This window comes from Piliocolobus tephrosceles, chromosome 15 (assembly GCF_002776525.5).
Source record: "Piliocolobus tephrosceles isolate RC106 chromosome 15, ASM277652v3, whole genome shotgun sequence".
NCBI classification, from domain to species: domain Eukaryota; kingdom Metazoa; phylum Chordata; class Mammalia; order Primates; family Cercopithecidae; genus Piliocolobus; species Piliocolobus tephrosceles.
In genome coordinates this window covers 65612537-65629723 of record NC_045448.1, presented here as the reverse complement: position 1 = coordinate 65629723, position 17187 = coordinate 65612537, and the positions used below count along the sequence as shown (strand labels likewise).

The 17187-nt window shown below is 45.8% G+C and overlaps 1 protein-coding gene across 1 annotated transcript in view; it reads right to left on the bottom strand.

Moving 5' to 3' along the window:
* Positions 1-13846: 13846 nt before the first annotated feature.
* The window catches only part of SLC1A4 (solute carrier family 1 member 4), a 35277-nt gene continuing 31936 nt past the window's right edge, over positions 13847-17187 (bottom strand). Inside the window, exon 8 of the mRNA XM_023224015.1 lies at positions 13847-16775. Within this exon, the coding sequence (XP_023079783.1) occupies positions 16541-16775 (235 nt within the window). The 3' untranslated portion in view covers positions 13847-16540. The remainder of the gene's footprint in view (positions 16776-17187) is intronic.

The window sequence follows — 17187 nt, the reverse complement described above, 5'->3', positions numbered from 1 at the left end:
AACCAACCCTTAATGTAGTAAAGGCTCTAGCTATCATGCATGAATTGTTGTCGTCATAAAAAAAAAAAAAAAAAGAGAGAGACAAACGGACATGAGGAGCCTTCTGCTAGAGCACGTCACTGCCCATGAAGTAGTCTTGCGAAAATATGGAACCTGAATCTAAATGAGCCTCTCTTTCCAACAATCAATTTATAGGAACTCAAAGGGGAGGATAGAGGAACACATTCGATGATGCCACCACAGAGTTGTAATCAGCCAAAACTAGATCGTGGGAAACTCTCCAGGCCAAATGTCCTGCTGGACTCAAAAAATTAATTTCAATGAAAAAATTTTGAATGGGGTTGGGGGAACATACAGACTTAAGAGATAACATCAGTCAGTTGCAGATCCTAATTCAAATAAACTCTTTAAAAGTTACAACTTTAGCTGAGTGTGGTGGCATGCATCTGTAATCCCAGCTACTTGGGAGGCTGAGGCAGGAGGATCACTTGAACCCAAAAGTTGGAGACCAACCTGGGCAACATAGCGAGACCTTGTCTCTTAAAAAAAAAAGTATAACTTTATAAAGCAATTGGGAATTTGAACTTGGAGTAGATATTTGATTATATTAAATAATCACCATTGATGTTTTTGGTTAGGATAATGGAATTTTGAGGATTTTAAAGAAAGACCCCTTGACTGTTAGGAGATGCACAGTGAAATATTTATGGATAACATTATGTGATATCTAGGATTTGCTTCAAAATAATGCAGGAGGAGGATGCGGATGGGTTTAGATGAAGTGGGATTCAGTAGCGGGTGATGAATACTATACAAAATGTTCTTTATGCTATTTGCTTACTTTTACATTTTTAAATTTCTCTAATAAAGGTTTTTAAAAAAGAAGAAAAAATTCTAGGGAGCAAATAAAATAAAATAAAATAAAAAATTAAAGTTAGCAATTATTCCCTCTATTCCCAAACTCTCATCTCCAAGGCCGCCCATTAATGTAAAAATATCCAAAGGCTAGACTATTTGGTCAGTCAAGACTCCATTTTCAAATTCTTCCTTTATAGTAACATCCTATTAATTCCTTTTTTTTTCTTTTTTCTTTTTTTTTGAGATGGAGTCTTGCTGTGTCGCCAGGCTAGAGTGTAGTGGTGTGATCTTAGCTCACTGCAACCTTCTCCTCCTGGGTTCAAGCGATGCCCCTGCCTCAGCCTCCCAAGTAGCTGGGATTACAGGCATGCGCCACCACACTCGGCCAATTTTTTGTATTTTTATTTTAGAAAGGCAGGGTTTCACCATGTTGGCCAAGACGGTCTTGATCTCCTGACCTCCTGATCCGGCCGCCTCGGTCTCCCAAAGTGCTGGGATTACAGTCATGAGCCACCACGCCCGGCCTATATTAATTCCTATAAAAATGAGATCATCTGGGCCGGGTGCCATGGCTCATGCCTGTAATCCCAGCACTTTGGGAGGCTGAGGTGGGCGGATCACCTGAGGTCAGGAGTTCGAGAACTCACCAGGTTCTCGCCAACATGGTGAAACCCTGTCTCTACTTAAAATACAAAAAATTAGCTGGGCGTGGTGGTGTGCACCTGTAATCCCAGCTACTCAGGAGGCTGAGGCAGGAGAATCGCTTGAACCCAGGAGGCAGAAGTTGCAGTGAGCCAAGATTGCGCCATTGTACTCCAGACGGGGGGACAAGAGTGAGGCTTTGTCTCGAAAAGAAAAAAAAAAAGGTAGTCTGGATTTAATTAATGATTCAGACAATTTAAAATAACCCCTTGAAATTAAATTCTAATTGTTTTGATTAGACTTTTTTTCTAAAATGTCTTATATCATTCTGTGCGGTAGGAAATTGAGTTAGTAACATCTTAACTTTTTCTGTTCTTTTAATTTTACGACTCAGTCATTATTATGAAACCCCAGGCACTGTCGTGGCTGGACTCCAGCCTTGGGGGCTATTTAATTTCCTGGTGTTATTAGTGCTAATTCGAGAGCTTAGAGGCTTTTATTCTTTTCTAGCTGGCGATCATTCTGTTTCCTCCCATTTTGCTGCGGTCAGCATGTCTGCTTCCTCCCTTCCCATGGAATTGTGATCTGTTCTCAGCTCTCCCTGTACCCGTCTCACAGCCTAACAGGGTGCCTGTACAAGTAGGCACTCAACCATTTCTTCAATTGAGTTAAACCCAGGAAGACTGGAAGTTTGCCAGAGGAAACAAAATAATTAAGCTTGTTAACTCATTAACCTTAATTTTAGACACATTCCTTAAGCTCCTGAGTGTAGTTTGAGAATTCATACCTGAGTTCCAAGTGGTTGAGGTTGTCAGGGATCTTGGCTGCTGAATTAAGCGGGGTGTATGGCTCTATTATACATGAAAATGTGTCCTTGAAGGCACACATAATTGCTGCTTATTTGTACCACAGGAAGAATAAAAGTAGCAAATTGATAAAGAAGACCTATTTCTACTTCTATAATGAAGACTACATACCCCCCATACATGTACAACTATTATATATCATTTTAAAAGACAGTAGCCCTTGATTATCTTAAGTACAACCCCTACCTTCACTGTAGTATACCAGGACATAAAAGTATTGTCGAGGCCAGACACAGTGGCCCACGCCTGTAATCCTAGCACTTTGGGAGGCCGAGGTGAGGGGCGTGAGTGCATCACCTGAGGTCAGGAGTTTGAGAGCAGCCTGGCCAACAATGGCAAACCCCGCCTCTACTAAAAATACAAAATCTAGCCAGGCATGGTGGTGCACACCTGTAATCCCAGCTACTTGGGAGGCTGAGATAGGAGAATTGCTTGAATCTGGGAGGCACAGGTTGCAGTGAGCCGAGACTGTGCCACTCTACTCCAGCCTGGGTGACAGCAAGACTCTATTCCAAAAAAAAAAAAAAAAGGTGGGGGGATTGTCTATGAAATTCAAAGCTACTTGCTGAAATACAAGCACATTTTTATAAAAGAAGGCAACATATTTAAACTAAAACACAAACAGGTAAATTGGGTGGAAGCAAAATTGACCCATAATCTTAATTTTATTAGTCTTTCTTACACATTTTAACTATGTTACAAAAACTACTGAAGTTGAACTATGAGATACATCTTAAGTGCATCCTTAGTAGGCAGTTAATTATTTCTCACTAAATAGAGTTTTGCTCAGGCACAAAACCTTGGAGTCATCCTGGGTTCCTCTGGGCCTCATCTCACATCCTGTCCATCTGTAAATCCTGTTAGCTCTACCTTCAAAATCCATCCAGAATCCAGCCATCTCTGTACTTCCACTGCTACGCCCCAATCCAAGTCATCACTCTCTTTTTATTAGCCTCTTATCTGATCTCCCACTTCCATCACTGTTCTGTATCCAGTAGCTGGAGCAACTGTTTATAGGAAGACAGTCTCATCATCGCTCTTCCTGCTCAGTATCTTCCAGTGGCTCTTGTGATACACAAGTCCTCATCATGCCCTCTGGCCCTTGCTACCTCTCAGGACTTACTCCTGCATGCTCCCCTCAGCTACTCTACCCATCACATAAGACTTCTTTCTGCTCTTTAAACACACAAGAAATATTTCTTGGCTGGGTGTGGTGGCTCACGCCTGTAATCCCAGCATTTTGGGAGGTTGAAGCAGGTGGATCCCCTGAGGTCAGGAGTTCGAGACCAGCCTGATCAACGTGGTGAAACCCCGTCTCTATTAAAAGTACAAAAATTAGCTGGGCATGGTGGCTGGTGCCTGTAATTCCAGCTACTCGGGAGGCTGAGGCAGGAGAATCACTTGAACTCGGGAGGCAGAGGTTGCGGTGAGCCAAGATCGCACCATTGTACTCTAGCCTGGGTGACAAGAGCAAAACTCTGTCTCAAAAAAAAAAAATTTTTTTTAAATAAATAAATAAATATTTCTTGTATGAATGGAATACAATGGTTGCTGAATGAATGAGTTTTATAATAATTATAATCAATTACAGTTAGTACCAGCTATATGCTAGCCCCACCCAGAGAGATGCTCTTTTACCAACTAGTGTAAACCCATGGTTCTCAGACTTTACCTAGTATCAGAATCATCTGCAGGGCTTGTTGAAACTCAGATGACTGGGCCTTACCTCCAGAAAAATTTACATTTCTAACAGGTTTCTAGGTGATGCTGGTCCAGGCATACACTTTGGCTTAATGATTCTAGCCTGGAAGGCCAACTGGCCATTCTGAGGAGAAATTTGGCAGATTTTGGCCTGGTGTTCCATTCTGCCTCTCTGAGTGGAAAGATTAATTGCAGATGCGTTTGGGGGGAAAAAATTCTGGACTTCATTTTTTGATACTTAGCCACAGGGTGGCCCCCTAGCTACTCCATAGCCCCCACTCCCACCCCATTAAAACACCTTTTGTTATTTGGAGAATTTCCAAGCCATTTCTCTCTCTCTCTTTTTTTTCTTTTTCTTCTTCTTTTTTTTTTTTGTTTGAGGCAGAGTCTCACTCTGTTGCTCAGGCTGGAGTGCAGTGGTGCGATCTCGGCCTCGCTGCAACCTCCTCCTCCCCGGTTCAAGCGATTCTTATGTCTCGGCCTCCCAAGTTGCTGGGATTACAGGCATGCACCACCATGACTGGCTAATTTTTTTTTTTTTTTTTTTGGGGGATTTTTAGTAGAGACGCGGTATGCCATGTTAGCCAGGCTGGTTTTGAACTCCTGACCTCAAGTGATCTGCCCCCTCCTCAGCCTCCCAAAGTGTTGGGATTACAGGTGTGAGCCACCGTGCCCAGCCTCTCTCTCTCTCTCTCTCTCTCTCTCTCTTTCTCAATGTAGCTCTAAGGCCACCAGTTTGTTATTCACAACAGGCCAGCCCTTTCATGAGTGGGATATGGTGGTGGTTTCCTCAGTAATGTAGGACTGCCTCTGTTAGAAGTGACTGTTGTCTTAGATAGAAATGGCACAGGAAAGTAGGTTTGTAAGTCGGAGATGACATATCAGAAAATGAAAGATTTCATTTTAGCCCCCAGGAAGGACCCACACACAGGACAAACATCCACTCTTTTGCGGCCCATGGTACTCTGCACAGGAGGGACTCCCCCTAAACCTCACCCGGAAGCTCCTCCAAACCTCTTGTCACTGTGGTGGAGAGGAGAGAACCTTTCCTCCAGCTTCCAGCTGCCCTTCATCTCACTCCCAGACAGATAAGAGGGCTGAGGACTGGTAGGAGTGAGTGACAAGGACAGAGGGCTGAGGGCTGTGGATGCCACCTTCCTGGGCTGTTACCCCTGGCCTGGTGTTGGTATCTGAAAAGGGGGAGTGGGCTGGCAGTGGCAGACAAAGTGGTGAGTGCAGGGGAATAGGCCCGATCTGCTACCCACAGTCCTCCCTCTCCTCCCCTCTACACCTGTCCACCTGCTTCTCTTTCTCTGTAGACTGAAACCCAATTCCAAGCGTTAACAGAGTCTGGAAAAGGCATCCAAGTAAAAATGTGCACAAGTTGAAAATAGCCTTCCACATTATAAGGGGGGTTCCACTCCCAGAAAGATAATGACGACTATAAAATTCCAAATGTCACTTTGCCCACTAGCCACATTCTTCGATGACACAGTCTTAGCAGTTTCTCATGTTGTTTACAGGTGAAGAGGCAGTAGATCTTTTTCCCCACTGAGGTCTCATTGAGGATATAGATAGGCTGCTTCGGATACTACTGGTAATTTTAATCGTTTCAGTTTCATAAAATGTATTAGACCTACACTTCTTATCACAAATATCGTTAATCGTTAATTTCACTTCTCTGTTTTCCACTCATTTGAGAGAGAGAGAGAGGAGAAGGAGGGGTGGAATAAAATAACAAAGGCAGTGCAATAAAATACTAAAAATAGCTGTAAGACAAATATTGCTCAACAAAGTTGGTGGCAGCACAGAAACGGACCCACTGGCTGGTAGGCAGTAGCACCATGAGAGGGTTTGATGTATTCATTCATTCACAAAACCTGCCTTTGTCATGTAATAGGCACTTAGGGGAATCCAGACCTTGTCTGGAATAGGGGGCTGCGTCCTGCAAACAGAAGCAGTTCCAGACCCTGCAGGTTGGCTACCCAAAGCCCAGCTAATTCCCATCAGGTGTACCTTCCTGAGCTACACAGACTGAAAACCACAAACTGCTTTTTCAGACTTCCTCGCAGGTCTGCCAAGCAGAGCACCTGTGTGAAACTCAGAAGCTGCAGCTGGGAAGGTGGGCATGGGCCGTGTGGGGTAGAGCTTGCTGGGAGATCTGATTGGGGTAGCTCTGAGGGAGGCCTCACTGCTCGGTTCCTAATGTCACAGGTGTGGGCAAGCAGCTGCTGCAGAAACTCAAAACGCTTAACTGCATTGTTCCCAGCTACTAGCCACCCACCTGTTTCCCTATCCTCCCAGAAATTCTGTACATTCCTTAATTCTTCCCTGTAATCAATGCTTTTCTGCTTTGTTGTCTGTACTGGGAACACTAACCAAGAAAGTACTCTAACCAAATCGGAGATACTCAGCATGGGCTTGAGGAAGATGTGTTTTGACATCATTTTCTCCAAATCTCTTGAAGTTTGTGACAGGTCTTCTTCTGCTACACTTTCTTCTAGATCCTGTTCACAGTTTTGACCTCTTCCTCCATTTACTCTGATGTTTAACTGATTTTTACTGTCTGTTCCATCATCCACTTCTCCAAGGTGTTCATTTTGACATCCAGCCTGACACTTCCTTTGCACTTTTGCGGCACCTCTAGCATTGCCACTTGCTTGGGTTTTGACAGCTGGTACCAAGAGCAAACAAATGCCATGGGGAAGAAAACGTGTCAATTTGCATGGCTTCAAATGCAGGAACAAAACAGAAGTGCACACCGACCCGGAGCTTATAGTACAGAGTGCCATGAGAGCTTGTATTGGCCAAAAGCATGCAAGAATACTCACTATAGCTGATGCATGTTGTAAAAATCTGTGTGAACTTTGTTCTTCAGTGCTGCAATTTCTGATGTGAACAGCACCATCAGCTTTACACAGAACAATACTCAGTGTGGTATATGTACTTTTATTGTGCAAAAGAGCAGATGGCAGGAAGTTTGAATTTAGGGAAGTTGAAAGTCACCTGGAGATGCTTCATGTAAATAGCACTAACTAGGAAGAGAAAGCACCTGTGCTAAGAAAAGGACATGAAGCGGTCAGTCCAGGGTTTGCAGCCTTGGTTGTGTGTTATTATAGAATTGCCTGGGCTCTTTTAACAAATATGTATGTATGTATGTATGTATGGATGGATGGATGTATTTATTTATTTAGAGACGGAGTCTCTCTGTTGCCCAGGCTGGAGTGCAATGGCACAGCCTTGGCTCACTGCAACCTCCGCCTCCAGGGTTCAAGCGATTCTCCTATCTCAGCCTCCCGATTAGCTGGGATTACAGGCACGTGCCACCATGCCTGGCTAATTTTTTTTTTTTTGTATCTTTAATAGAGATGAGGCTTCACCATGTTGGCCAGGCTGGTCTTGAACTCCTGACCTCAGATGATCCGCCCGCCTCAGCCTCTCAAAGTGCTGGGATTACAGTCGTGAGCCACTGCACCCGTCCTGGGCTCTTTTTTAAAATGCCAATATATGGCAAAAAAACAAAAATAAAGAGGAAAGTGGGGAGAAGGCCAGGGAAGTTTGGAGGACCCCAGGATTCCACCCACCTTACTGACTCTAGTGGTGTATTGGCTTTTTTTTTTTTTTTTTTAAGACCAGGTCTCACTGTTTCCTAGGCTGAAGTGCAGCAGCATGAACATCGGTCACTGCAGTCTTAGCCTCCTGGATTCAAATGATCATCCCTCCTCAGCCTCCCGAGTAGCTGAAACCACGTGCCTGGCTAATTTTTTAAATTTTTTGTAGAGACGGAGTCTCACTATGTTACCCAGGCTAGTCTTGAATGCCTGGGCTCAAGTGATTCTACTGCCTTGGCCTCCCAAAGTGCTGGGATTACAGGAGTGAGCCACCATACCAGGCCACTTTCCCCTTTATAAAAATTTGAAAAGAAAAGAAAATCCCAGTATTCAGGCACAAACCCAAACCAGTCTAATCAGAATCTTTGTGGGTGGAGTGCTGTTTTTTTGTTTGTGTTAGCGTGGGTGAATCTAATGAGCCTTCAACATTGAGAACCAGTGGATAGGGTTTCTACTCTGCCCTATTTATCCTTGTGAATGTGGCTTTTCTTCCTCTCTCCACAGGCATTGTCTGAGGCTTTCAGATAACCTCGTAGGTTTTTGTAGTAAGTAGCATTTGTGGTTGGAGGCCAGCTTCCCAGTCAAATACTGTCTCTCCTTAAAGAATTCTTGATTCTTGGCCAGGCTTGGTGGCTCATGCCTGTAATCCCTGCACTTTGGGAGGCCGAGGCAGGAGTATCATGAGGTCAGGGGTTTGAGACCAGCCTGGTCAATATGGTGAAACCTTGTCTCTACTAAAAATAGAAAAATGAGCTAGGCATGGTGGTGCATGCCTGTTGTCCCAGCTACTCAGGAGACTGAGGCAAGAGAATCGCTTGAACCTGGGAAGCAGAGGTTACAGTGAACCGAGATCGAACCACTCCACTCCAGCCTGGGCAACAGAGCGAGACTCCATCTCAAAAAAAAAAAAAAAAAAAAAAAAATCTTGATTCTTAATGGAACCACAGGTAGCAGCAAGATGAAACATGGAAATGATGATTCTGTAATTGTCCATGTTACAACAATCAGAGTGTGAATTGCACTGCAGTTTTTTTGTTTTTTGCTTTTGAGACATTGTATTGCAAGACACCAGTAGAGGCACTTTTGTTTGTTTGTTTGTTTATTTATTTATTTATTTCCTGAGACAGAGTCTCGTTCTATTGCCCAGGTTGGAGTGCAGTGGTGTGATCTTGGCTCACTGCAACCTCCGCCTCCTGGGTTCAAGCAATTCTCCTGTCTCAGCCTCCTGAGTAGCTGGGACTACAGGTGTGCACCACCACACCCAGCTAATTTTTGTGTTTTTTGTAGAGATGGGGTTTCACCATGTTGGTCAGGCTGGTCTCGAACTTCTGACCTCAGGTGATCCACCTGCCTTGGCCTCCCAGAGTGCTGGGATTACAGGCATCAGCCACCATGCCTGGCTCTGCATTTCAGTTTTGTTTGTGGAAAGATCACCTCCTTGGCCAACAGGGTATAAACAAGAGCAGATTTCCCCTCAAATGAGGTCATCCATGGCCACTGTAGTTAGAGGCTTTTGGGGAATTACCTAGAATGGAGTTTTCCAGAAAAGACCATGAACGTGGGTGCCCACAGATGCTGAGGGTACTAGGTCTGTGATTCTCACTCACATGCCCAAGTATTTGCCAGGAGCTTGTTAAAAGCAGAATTCCTAGGCTGCCCACACTGCTGCTGACCTGGCAGTTCTCAGCCTTGGCTGAAACCCCTGGGCAGCTTTGAAAACACTGGTGCTTGGGTCTTACCCCCAGAAATTTTGATTATTTGCTTTGGGGTATGGCCTGGGCATGGGTTCCCAGAGTAGTCTAATATGCATCCAGGTTGGGAACCACAGGCAAGAAAAATGCCACGGTAGATTGTTATTCCTGTTCTGCTGTCCCTCTTGGAAAGTCTTCCTTTTCAATTTTCCTTCACATTCTATAGGCAGTGGAGCAGAAAAGACTTAGAATTCAGGGCCCATCTAGTCCAACCCCGCAGTTCACAGATGAGGAAAATGAGGCCAGGAAGGGGAAGTGGCCGGCCCAAGGACACACGGCTACTACTGAGTCAGCCCCACAGCACAGCTGGCTCACTCTCTCATGGTCCTGTTCCCATCATGCGGCCTGCTGGGGAACACAGGGAATTTTGTCTGAAGGAAAACGCTACAAAACATTAGAAATAAGGAATGATAACAATGATTCAGTCCTCTAAAGATTTTTAAACTTCGCCATCCATTTGTCACTTCATACTATCTTCTATATTTATAAAGTGGTGCTGGGTACCCAGGGGCAATGACTCATGTTCCCAGCAGGCCATAGATCTACTAAAAATGGGTGTGCTCTTGTCCTTGACTCTCACTCTTAGGGACAGACTGGATTTGGGTTTTGATGGAAGGGTTGAGCTTCCAGGGAAGTATTTTAGCAGTTGATGGTTGCTTTCTTTCTTAAATCTCCATAGATATGTATACATCAGGTATCTTGTATGTATCAGGCTAATGCTTTTCAGTGTGCTTTAGTGAAGTGGAAATGGGTGAGATCAGGGATTCCTGGACAAGTGTCTCCTCAGCTAGCACTTTATTGAGGAAGAGACCCTGCTATGCCCACTTTGTCTGTGTGTAGGGGCGTGGGGGGTAGGGGTAGGTTCTACTAATGGGGGCTGCTCCCCTGGGGAGCCCTACAAGCCCAGCTTATCCTAGGGCTCAGCAAAGACTTGCCAGAGTTTCAGTACCTCATTTTGTTGCAGAACAAAAACTGATAATAGGAAAATCATCCATGCGTTCCTGCTATGGGCGTCAAGCCACCTGTTCACGTCATCCCAATATCCTGGGGACATTTTTCTGATTTAAAAGTAAATGAAAATATTTTTGTGGGGCTGGAGCAGTGGCTCATGCCTGTAATCCCAGCACTTTGGGAGGCTGAGGCGGGACAATCGCTTAAGCCCAGAAGGTGGAGGCTACAGTGAGCCGTGATCATGCTACTGCACTCCAGCCTGGGCGACAGACCGACACCTTGTTTCAAAAAATAATAATAAAGAAAATTTTGTGGACCCCTAAAAGCATTGTGGGCCTCAGGCCCTGCAAGTCCTATGCCTCATGGGCAAGTCGGCCCTGACACAGGTGGAGGGAAACACCCAGGCTTGGCCTCTGTGTTTCATGCTGCTCATGTGCGGGGCACTGCCCACGGGCCATACAGAAACAGGCAATGGGCTGGCTTGGCCTGTGAGCCATAGTTTGCTGACCATTGCTCTAGATGACCAAGGTGCAGTTAGCTGAGGGGATTTCTGATGGGTCACAGGACAGCTGAGAAAAAACATGGTCATCCAAAGTGACTGGTAACCGCTACCGGGTCTTCCATTGGGCCCTAATTACCACCCACCTCCTACACCCCTGGTTTTTTCTTCTCACTTTGTGAAAAGTAAAAGTGTACACTTATTAAACATAAATAACCTGTAATCCTAGCACTTTGGGAGGCCAAGGCAGGCAGATCACTTGAGGTTAGGAGTTCAAGACCAGCCCTGGCCAACATGGTGAAACCCCGCCTATACTAAAAAAAATACAAAAAATTAACCGAGTGTGATGGAGCAAGCCTGTAATCCCAGCTCCTTGGGAGGCTGAGTGGGGAGAAATACTTGAACCCGAGAGGCGGAGGTTGCATTGAACCGAGATGGCACCTCTGTACTCCAGCCTGGGTGAGAGAGCAAGACTCCATCCCCAAAAGACAAACAAACCACATAGGTGTATAACTTAATGAATTATCACAAAGCAAACACCCATCCAGATCAAGAAATAGAGCATTCCTAGCACTTCACAGGCCTGTCTCCCCGCACCTGAAGGAAACTACGAAACTGACTTCTCCCCTGTAGATCAGTTTGTTGGGTTTATAACACTGTGCTTTTTGGCATCTGGGCTCTTTCAGGCCTGACCATTGTTGTACTGTTTCTGCAAGGGCTGAATGGAGTGGGCTACCACTCACAAGATCTCAGGGCCATGCTTTTGTCACGAGATTGGTTCTCTGAAAGGTGCTTGGTTGGAGGTGAGGAACGTCTGTGAGCAATCCAGCTAGCCAATGCAGGGTGCTCTGAGGACTAGAGAGAGAAAAGGTTCATTAATACTACAAAGCATGTAGCCACAAACACAGATGCTTTGTTAGAGGAACACCACAAATGGAAAAATCATGACTAGTGAAGCTGATTAAGGAAGTTCCTCTAGACTGCAGCCCTATTGCTTTGAAACTGATTAGCCCATAACTATTAAAAGGGAAACAATTTATAGGAAAGACAGATTCAACATGCTTTATGTTTGAGTTGAGAGTCAAAACTTTTAACTGCAACTCACCCGCACAGTTCAGGGCTGTCACATTATAGCCATGAAGGCTACGTACTGCACAACTCCTGCAAGCTCCATTTGCACAGAATAGATGAATGGTGGTGGAACTGCATGCTGAGGCAGCCCCACCACTGTAAACAGAATCAGTTTCCTAGATCCAGACCACACTTTAACTTACAGTGTTGAACTTCATTCATCAGTTATACATGTTTGGGTAAAAGGCGGTTTTTTTTTTTTTTTTTTTTTTTTTTTTTTGAGACCTCTGCCTCCCGGGTTCCAGCGATTCTCCTCCCAAGTAGCTGGAATTACAGGCACATGCCACCCCACCCGGCTAAATTTTTTTATTTTTAGTAGAGATGGGGTTTAATCATGTTGGCCAGGCTGGTCTCAAACTCTTGACCTCAAGTGATCCTCCCACCTCGGCGTCCCAAAGTGCTGGGATTATAGGTGTGAGCCACCGTGCCCAGCTAAGGCTCTTCTTTCTTTAAGAACATTTTTAAAACATTTTTTAAAAAGAATATGTATTTTTTTGAAACAGACTCTCACTCTGTCACCCAGTCTAGACTGCAGTGGCATGATCATGGCTCGCTGCAGCTTTGACCTCCAGGTTCAAGTGATCCTCCTACCCCAAACTGTGGAGTAGCTGGGACTATAGGTGTGCAGCTAATTTTTAAAATTTTTATAGTGACAGGGTCTTGTTTTGCTTCCCAGGCTGGTCTCAAACTCTTGGCCTCAATCAATCCTCCTGCCTTGGCCTCCCAAAGTGCTGGGATGACAGGTGTGAGCCACTGCACTCGGTCTCCCCATTTTAAATATGAGACTGAGGCATGGAGAGGTTATCATGCCCAGGGACATGCAGCAAGCAAACAGCAGAGCTGGGAGTGGAACCCGGACAGCCTGTGGTCCTCCCTGCTACATTGTCTGTGCTATTCAGACATGATTTACAGTTCCTCTGAGCAGGCTCAAGTGGCTCATCAGATCAGCACTCCTGATCCCCAGGGGAGATGGTTTGAGAGTGTAGATTTGCTCGTCTTGGTTTGGTTGCATCAGAAAACTGACTCACCAAGTACTAATCCCAACCTCCAAACACTCTCCACAACAGAGAATCAAGGCAACCACACTTCAGGGTAAGAATCCAAATTGTTACTCCTAACAGGCCCCATCAGGCCCCTGATTGGTGTGAACTCCTCATCCTTTGGGGCTTGCCCAGAAATGAAAACTGGTTCCTGTATTATATGAAGAGCTGGAAATGTTCAGGTCAGAGAGGGGATCTGTTTATTCAGAGGCTTCCACTCTGTTTGCAGGATAATCCTATTATAAGAGGTGTCTAGATTCCCTAATGTTGCTGGAATGTGGTGTCATTGAAAACAAGATTATATAAAAGCATGGGCTAGGTGTGGTGGTGCCATAGCAGAGGCATGGGCGACTGCTCTCTTTCAAGGACTTTCCCAGAATTCTAGGGCCTGGGGCATTCTTCCTGTTGTTCCTACTTGAAGCTTGCCTTACGGTAGATGCTCAGTTAAGGCATGTTGACCTAGTTGTTCTGACAAGACGTAACTATATGGAGGTATGTGGCAAAACCACACACTTTTTGCAAGAGCCCTGCTGGTGTGGACTGGGAAGCCCCTGAGCAGCTTGACACTTCCCAGTTGCAAGCTGGTGGCCGCAGAAGGATCAGCGACAGCAGCTCCGGCAGTAGCGCTGCCCCCAGCATGCCTGCCCTGCCTCAGGGGCTCGTGCCTGATGAAAGGAGCAAGGAAAACAAATCCCTTTAGTCACCCAAAGCCCATCTCCTAGAAGAGCAACAGCTCCTCCATCAGCAAGTGCCGCTTCAACACCCAAGAAGGGAATAAAGGAACTGCGGATTCCGATGGAAACACTGTATTCATTTCTGAGGACTGTGCTATGTTTTAAGGCAATTGTCACACATACAAAACAGTCAGATAAACAGTATCTGAACAGATTTATGACAACATGTTAGAAAGAGAACAGCAGGGGAAACGTTTTCGGACAAGGAGATATGAGATTTTCCCCAGTCAGGTAACCCTTGGTCTACCGACTCTGTGGACTGAAAACCAGGAAGATACAAGGCACATTCTCTCTTCTCGCCTGCAAGGGGAAGGGCCACCTGCACACTCCTCAAAAGCACCCTTCTCCAGACTGAGACACGCTTCTTACTGTAGGGCCAGGCCACGACACAGGATGGTCAGCCAGTGAGTCTTAAGTCCAGCTCTAATTTCACGCTTTATGGCTTTGTGAAATTCGTCTTTAGAAATGGGAAAATCAAGATACCAAAGACATTGAACTTGTAGTTAAGTTCACCTCTATCCACACACAAACTTGCTTGGCTTGGAGCTAAAACTATATACACACACACACACACATATATACAACACATACACATAACACACGTATGTGTGTATAGATATACGTGTATGTGTATATATATATATATGAAAGAAGAAAAAAGATTTACTGAAGCCTGAAAAATAGTGAGTGTTCATTTGCCATTTGGAATCAAACAATGTGATTGTTTCACTTGAAAACAGAAGAGTATCAGCAACATGCTCTACCCAGCGGAGAACAGTTTCCAGTTTCCTCTGCATGGTTCCTGGTCCCTCCTGGCTTCACAGGAGACTGGAATGGCTTAGCTGGTTTAAAGAGAGCTGGGTTTTCCCCCTGGCTGGGTCAACTCTGTGTCCCATGGCTCTTCTTCACCCCTTCTGCTCAGGCTCATGTCCTCAATTTTAAGAAGGGTATGTGGCTCGATGGTCTCCATTCCATCTACCCATTCTCATCTCAATGGTACACACATCCATAAGCGTGTGCCCCCGTCTGTAGGGCCCAGGTGACACATAGCAACAGGGAAAACAAGGGAATGAAGGAGGCTGAACACTGGGGAGCGTTAATGGCCTGTTACAGGGTGGCAGAAACAGTGCCTGGGTCTGGGGTTCACAGCAAAATCAGGTGCCCAGAACCGTGGTGGAAGGTGGGGTCGCTGGTTCATGAAAACTTGAAGGACATTAGGAAGAGGCTGTGTCTGATGCTATCAAGTAACTACACACACAACAAGGGCATGATAAAAGTCCTAATGCACATAGAGAACAAAGCCCTGCTCAGAAACGCTATCCTCACCAGCAGAAGGACTCCATGGAGAAAGCTGTACCTTACATAAAAAACAAGAGCATATTGGGTTAGCACTTGATATCCAAGAAGTGAAATGGTTGTCTTCACAGATTAACAGTTTGCCTCACCAAATCCCTCTGAGGCAGGTGACGTTAGCCCCATTTTACAAATGGGGTAAAGTGAGGCACCAGGACCTGTTACATCACGACTATGCGTCAACAGCCACAAACAGCAGGCTCTCAAATCTTCCCCCTCACTTAGCTTAGAACCGCGTCAGCAGATAATTGGAAAAACATGGACCATTTTGCTGATAATTTTAAACTTGGATGTACTGGCAAGAAAGGGATCTATATTTTGAAATCAGCCAAAGCCAGGGGACCTGGGAACCTGCAAATGGGGGTACTCCACTCCAATTCGTACATGGTTTTCTCTGGGGTGGTGGTTGTTTTGTATTTGCCGCAGTGCAGCATTTTACAGAGTGTCCAGTTGAATTCAAATAATAGATGAGAAATCAACAAGCATCCTGAATGTGATGACTACATCACACCTCCCCAGTGAAGGAGGCCCCTCTCTGGCCTGTTGCCAAATCAGAGTGAATGGAGAAAAAGCTACAGTGTTGTCAGAAGCCCAGGCCTCCAGAAGTAAGCAGAAAAGTGCCCCAGGGCTGGGATGAGAACTGGGACAATTGTGTGTGAAACCTGTCCGGTCCTGATTAGATTAGAGAACGCTCTGCCTCTCTTCGCCCCCACAAGGCTGCATTCCCTCTCCTTTTTCCTTTGACCTCAGAATCTAAGTTGTTTACCTAAGGCTGTGGACCAGAGATGCCCACAGTGCTAACACCCACCTGGAGTATTTCTAACTTGACATTGTGGAGCACCTGCAGTCTCCCAGAACCCAGGGATCAGAAGCTACCCACACCTCGCTATAGCACAGACTCTTTAAACACCTGAGTCCCAGCTCAGCAAAGTCCAGCCATGGCTAAGAATTTGAGCATTTTTTTCAATGACTACAACTCGAGGCAATGCAACAGATGACCATAAACTCCACTGGTTTGCTCAGAAAACACCTGATGCAGAGCTGACCGGGGACAGTGAGATACATCTGCATTTTTCCCAGGCATAACCACAGGACCCTGTGAGTCCATGATTTCTTGAGCCTGGCAGCTCAAGGGGTTGTTTCCAAACAGATGCCTGGTGTACACACAGTTGCACCTGGACGTGGATCAAGCCGAATGTCAGAGTGTCCTTGTCCTTGGTAACCAGTTCCGGCTGGGGAGCCCGATGCCAGTGCTGAGAGGTAAGCCTCAGGCCAGCGACTGGGCCAAAGCATTGCTTGGGAGGGTAAAAGTTGGCAAGGGCGGTGCCCTGTGTCCATGACTGGCGGCTGGGTGAACAGGGTGTGACATCACTGCTGGCAGGCAAGCCCAAAGCCCAGCCCCATCACAGAACCGACTCCTTGGATTCCAGTTCTGGGGCATTGGCCACGGGGCCAGCGGGGTTCTGGTGTGTCACCAGGGGTGACGTCTCCTCCTCAGACTTGCAGTTGGGGATGGCTTCCACTTTCACCTCAGCCAGCTCCTGCTCGCCTTTCTTCGTGGCCTTCTGATTCAGGTGGTGGAGAATGCCCGCACCCAGGGCATCCCCTTCCACATTCACCACCGTGGTGGTCCGGTCCCTGGCGGGAAAAGAAGAGGTAGCTATTACATCTACTGCTGGGGGATCGGGTCCTGTCACAGGCAGCCTGGATGCCGAGGGAAAGTCATGATTGTGAGGGGCCCTGTTGCTTCCTGGAGAGCATGCTTCTAAGGCGTAGGCTTTACCTTATTCTAAATTGATTTTCTTTAAGCACTTTTTATTTTTATAGAAAGAATAAAGAAGAGCATAAAGAAGCAAACAAGCCACTCACCCCTAGTCCACAACTGAGTGAATCTGTGTGCGCATTTTAATCTATTTCCTTCCGGTCACCTTTCTATACACGTATTTTATATGTATTAGATACCATCATTAAAAATCACACATAAGCCAGACACAGTGGCTCATGCCTGTAATCCCAGCAATTTGGGAGGCTGAGGTGGGAGGACTGTTTA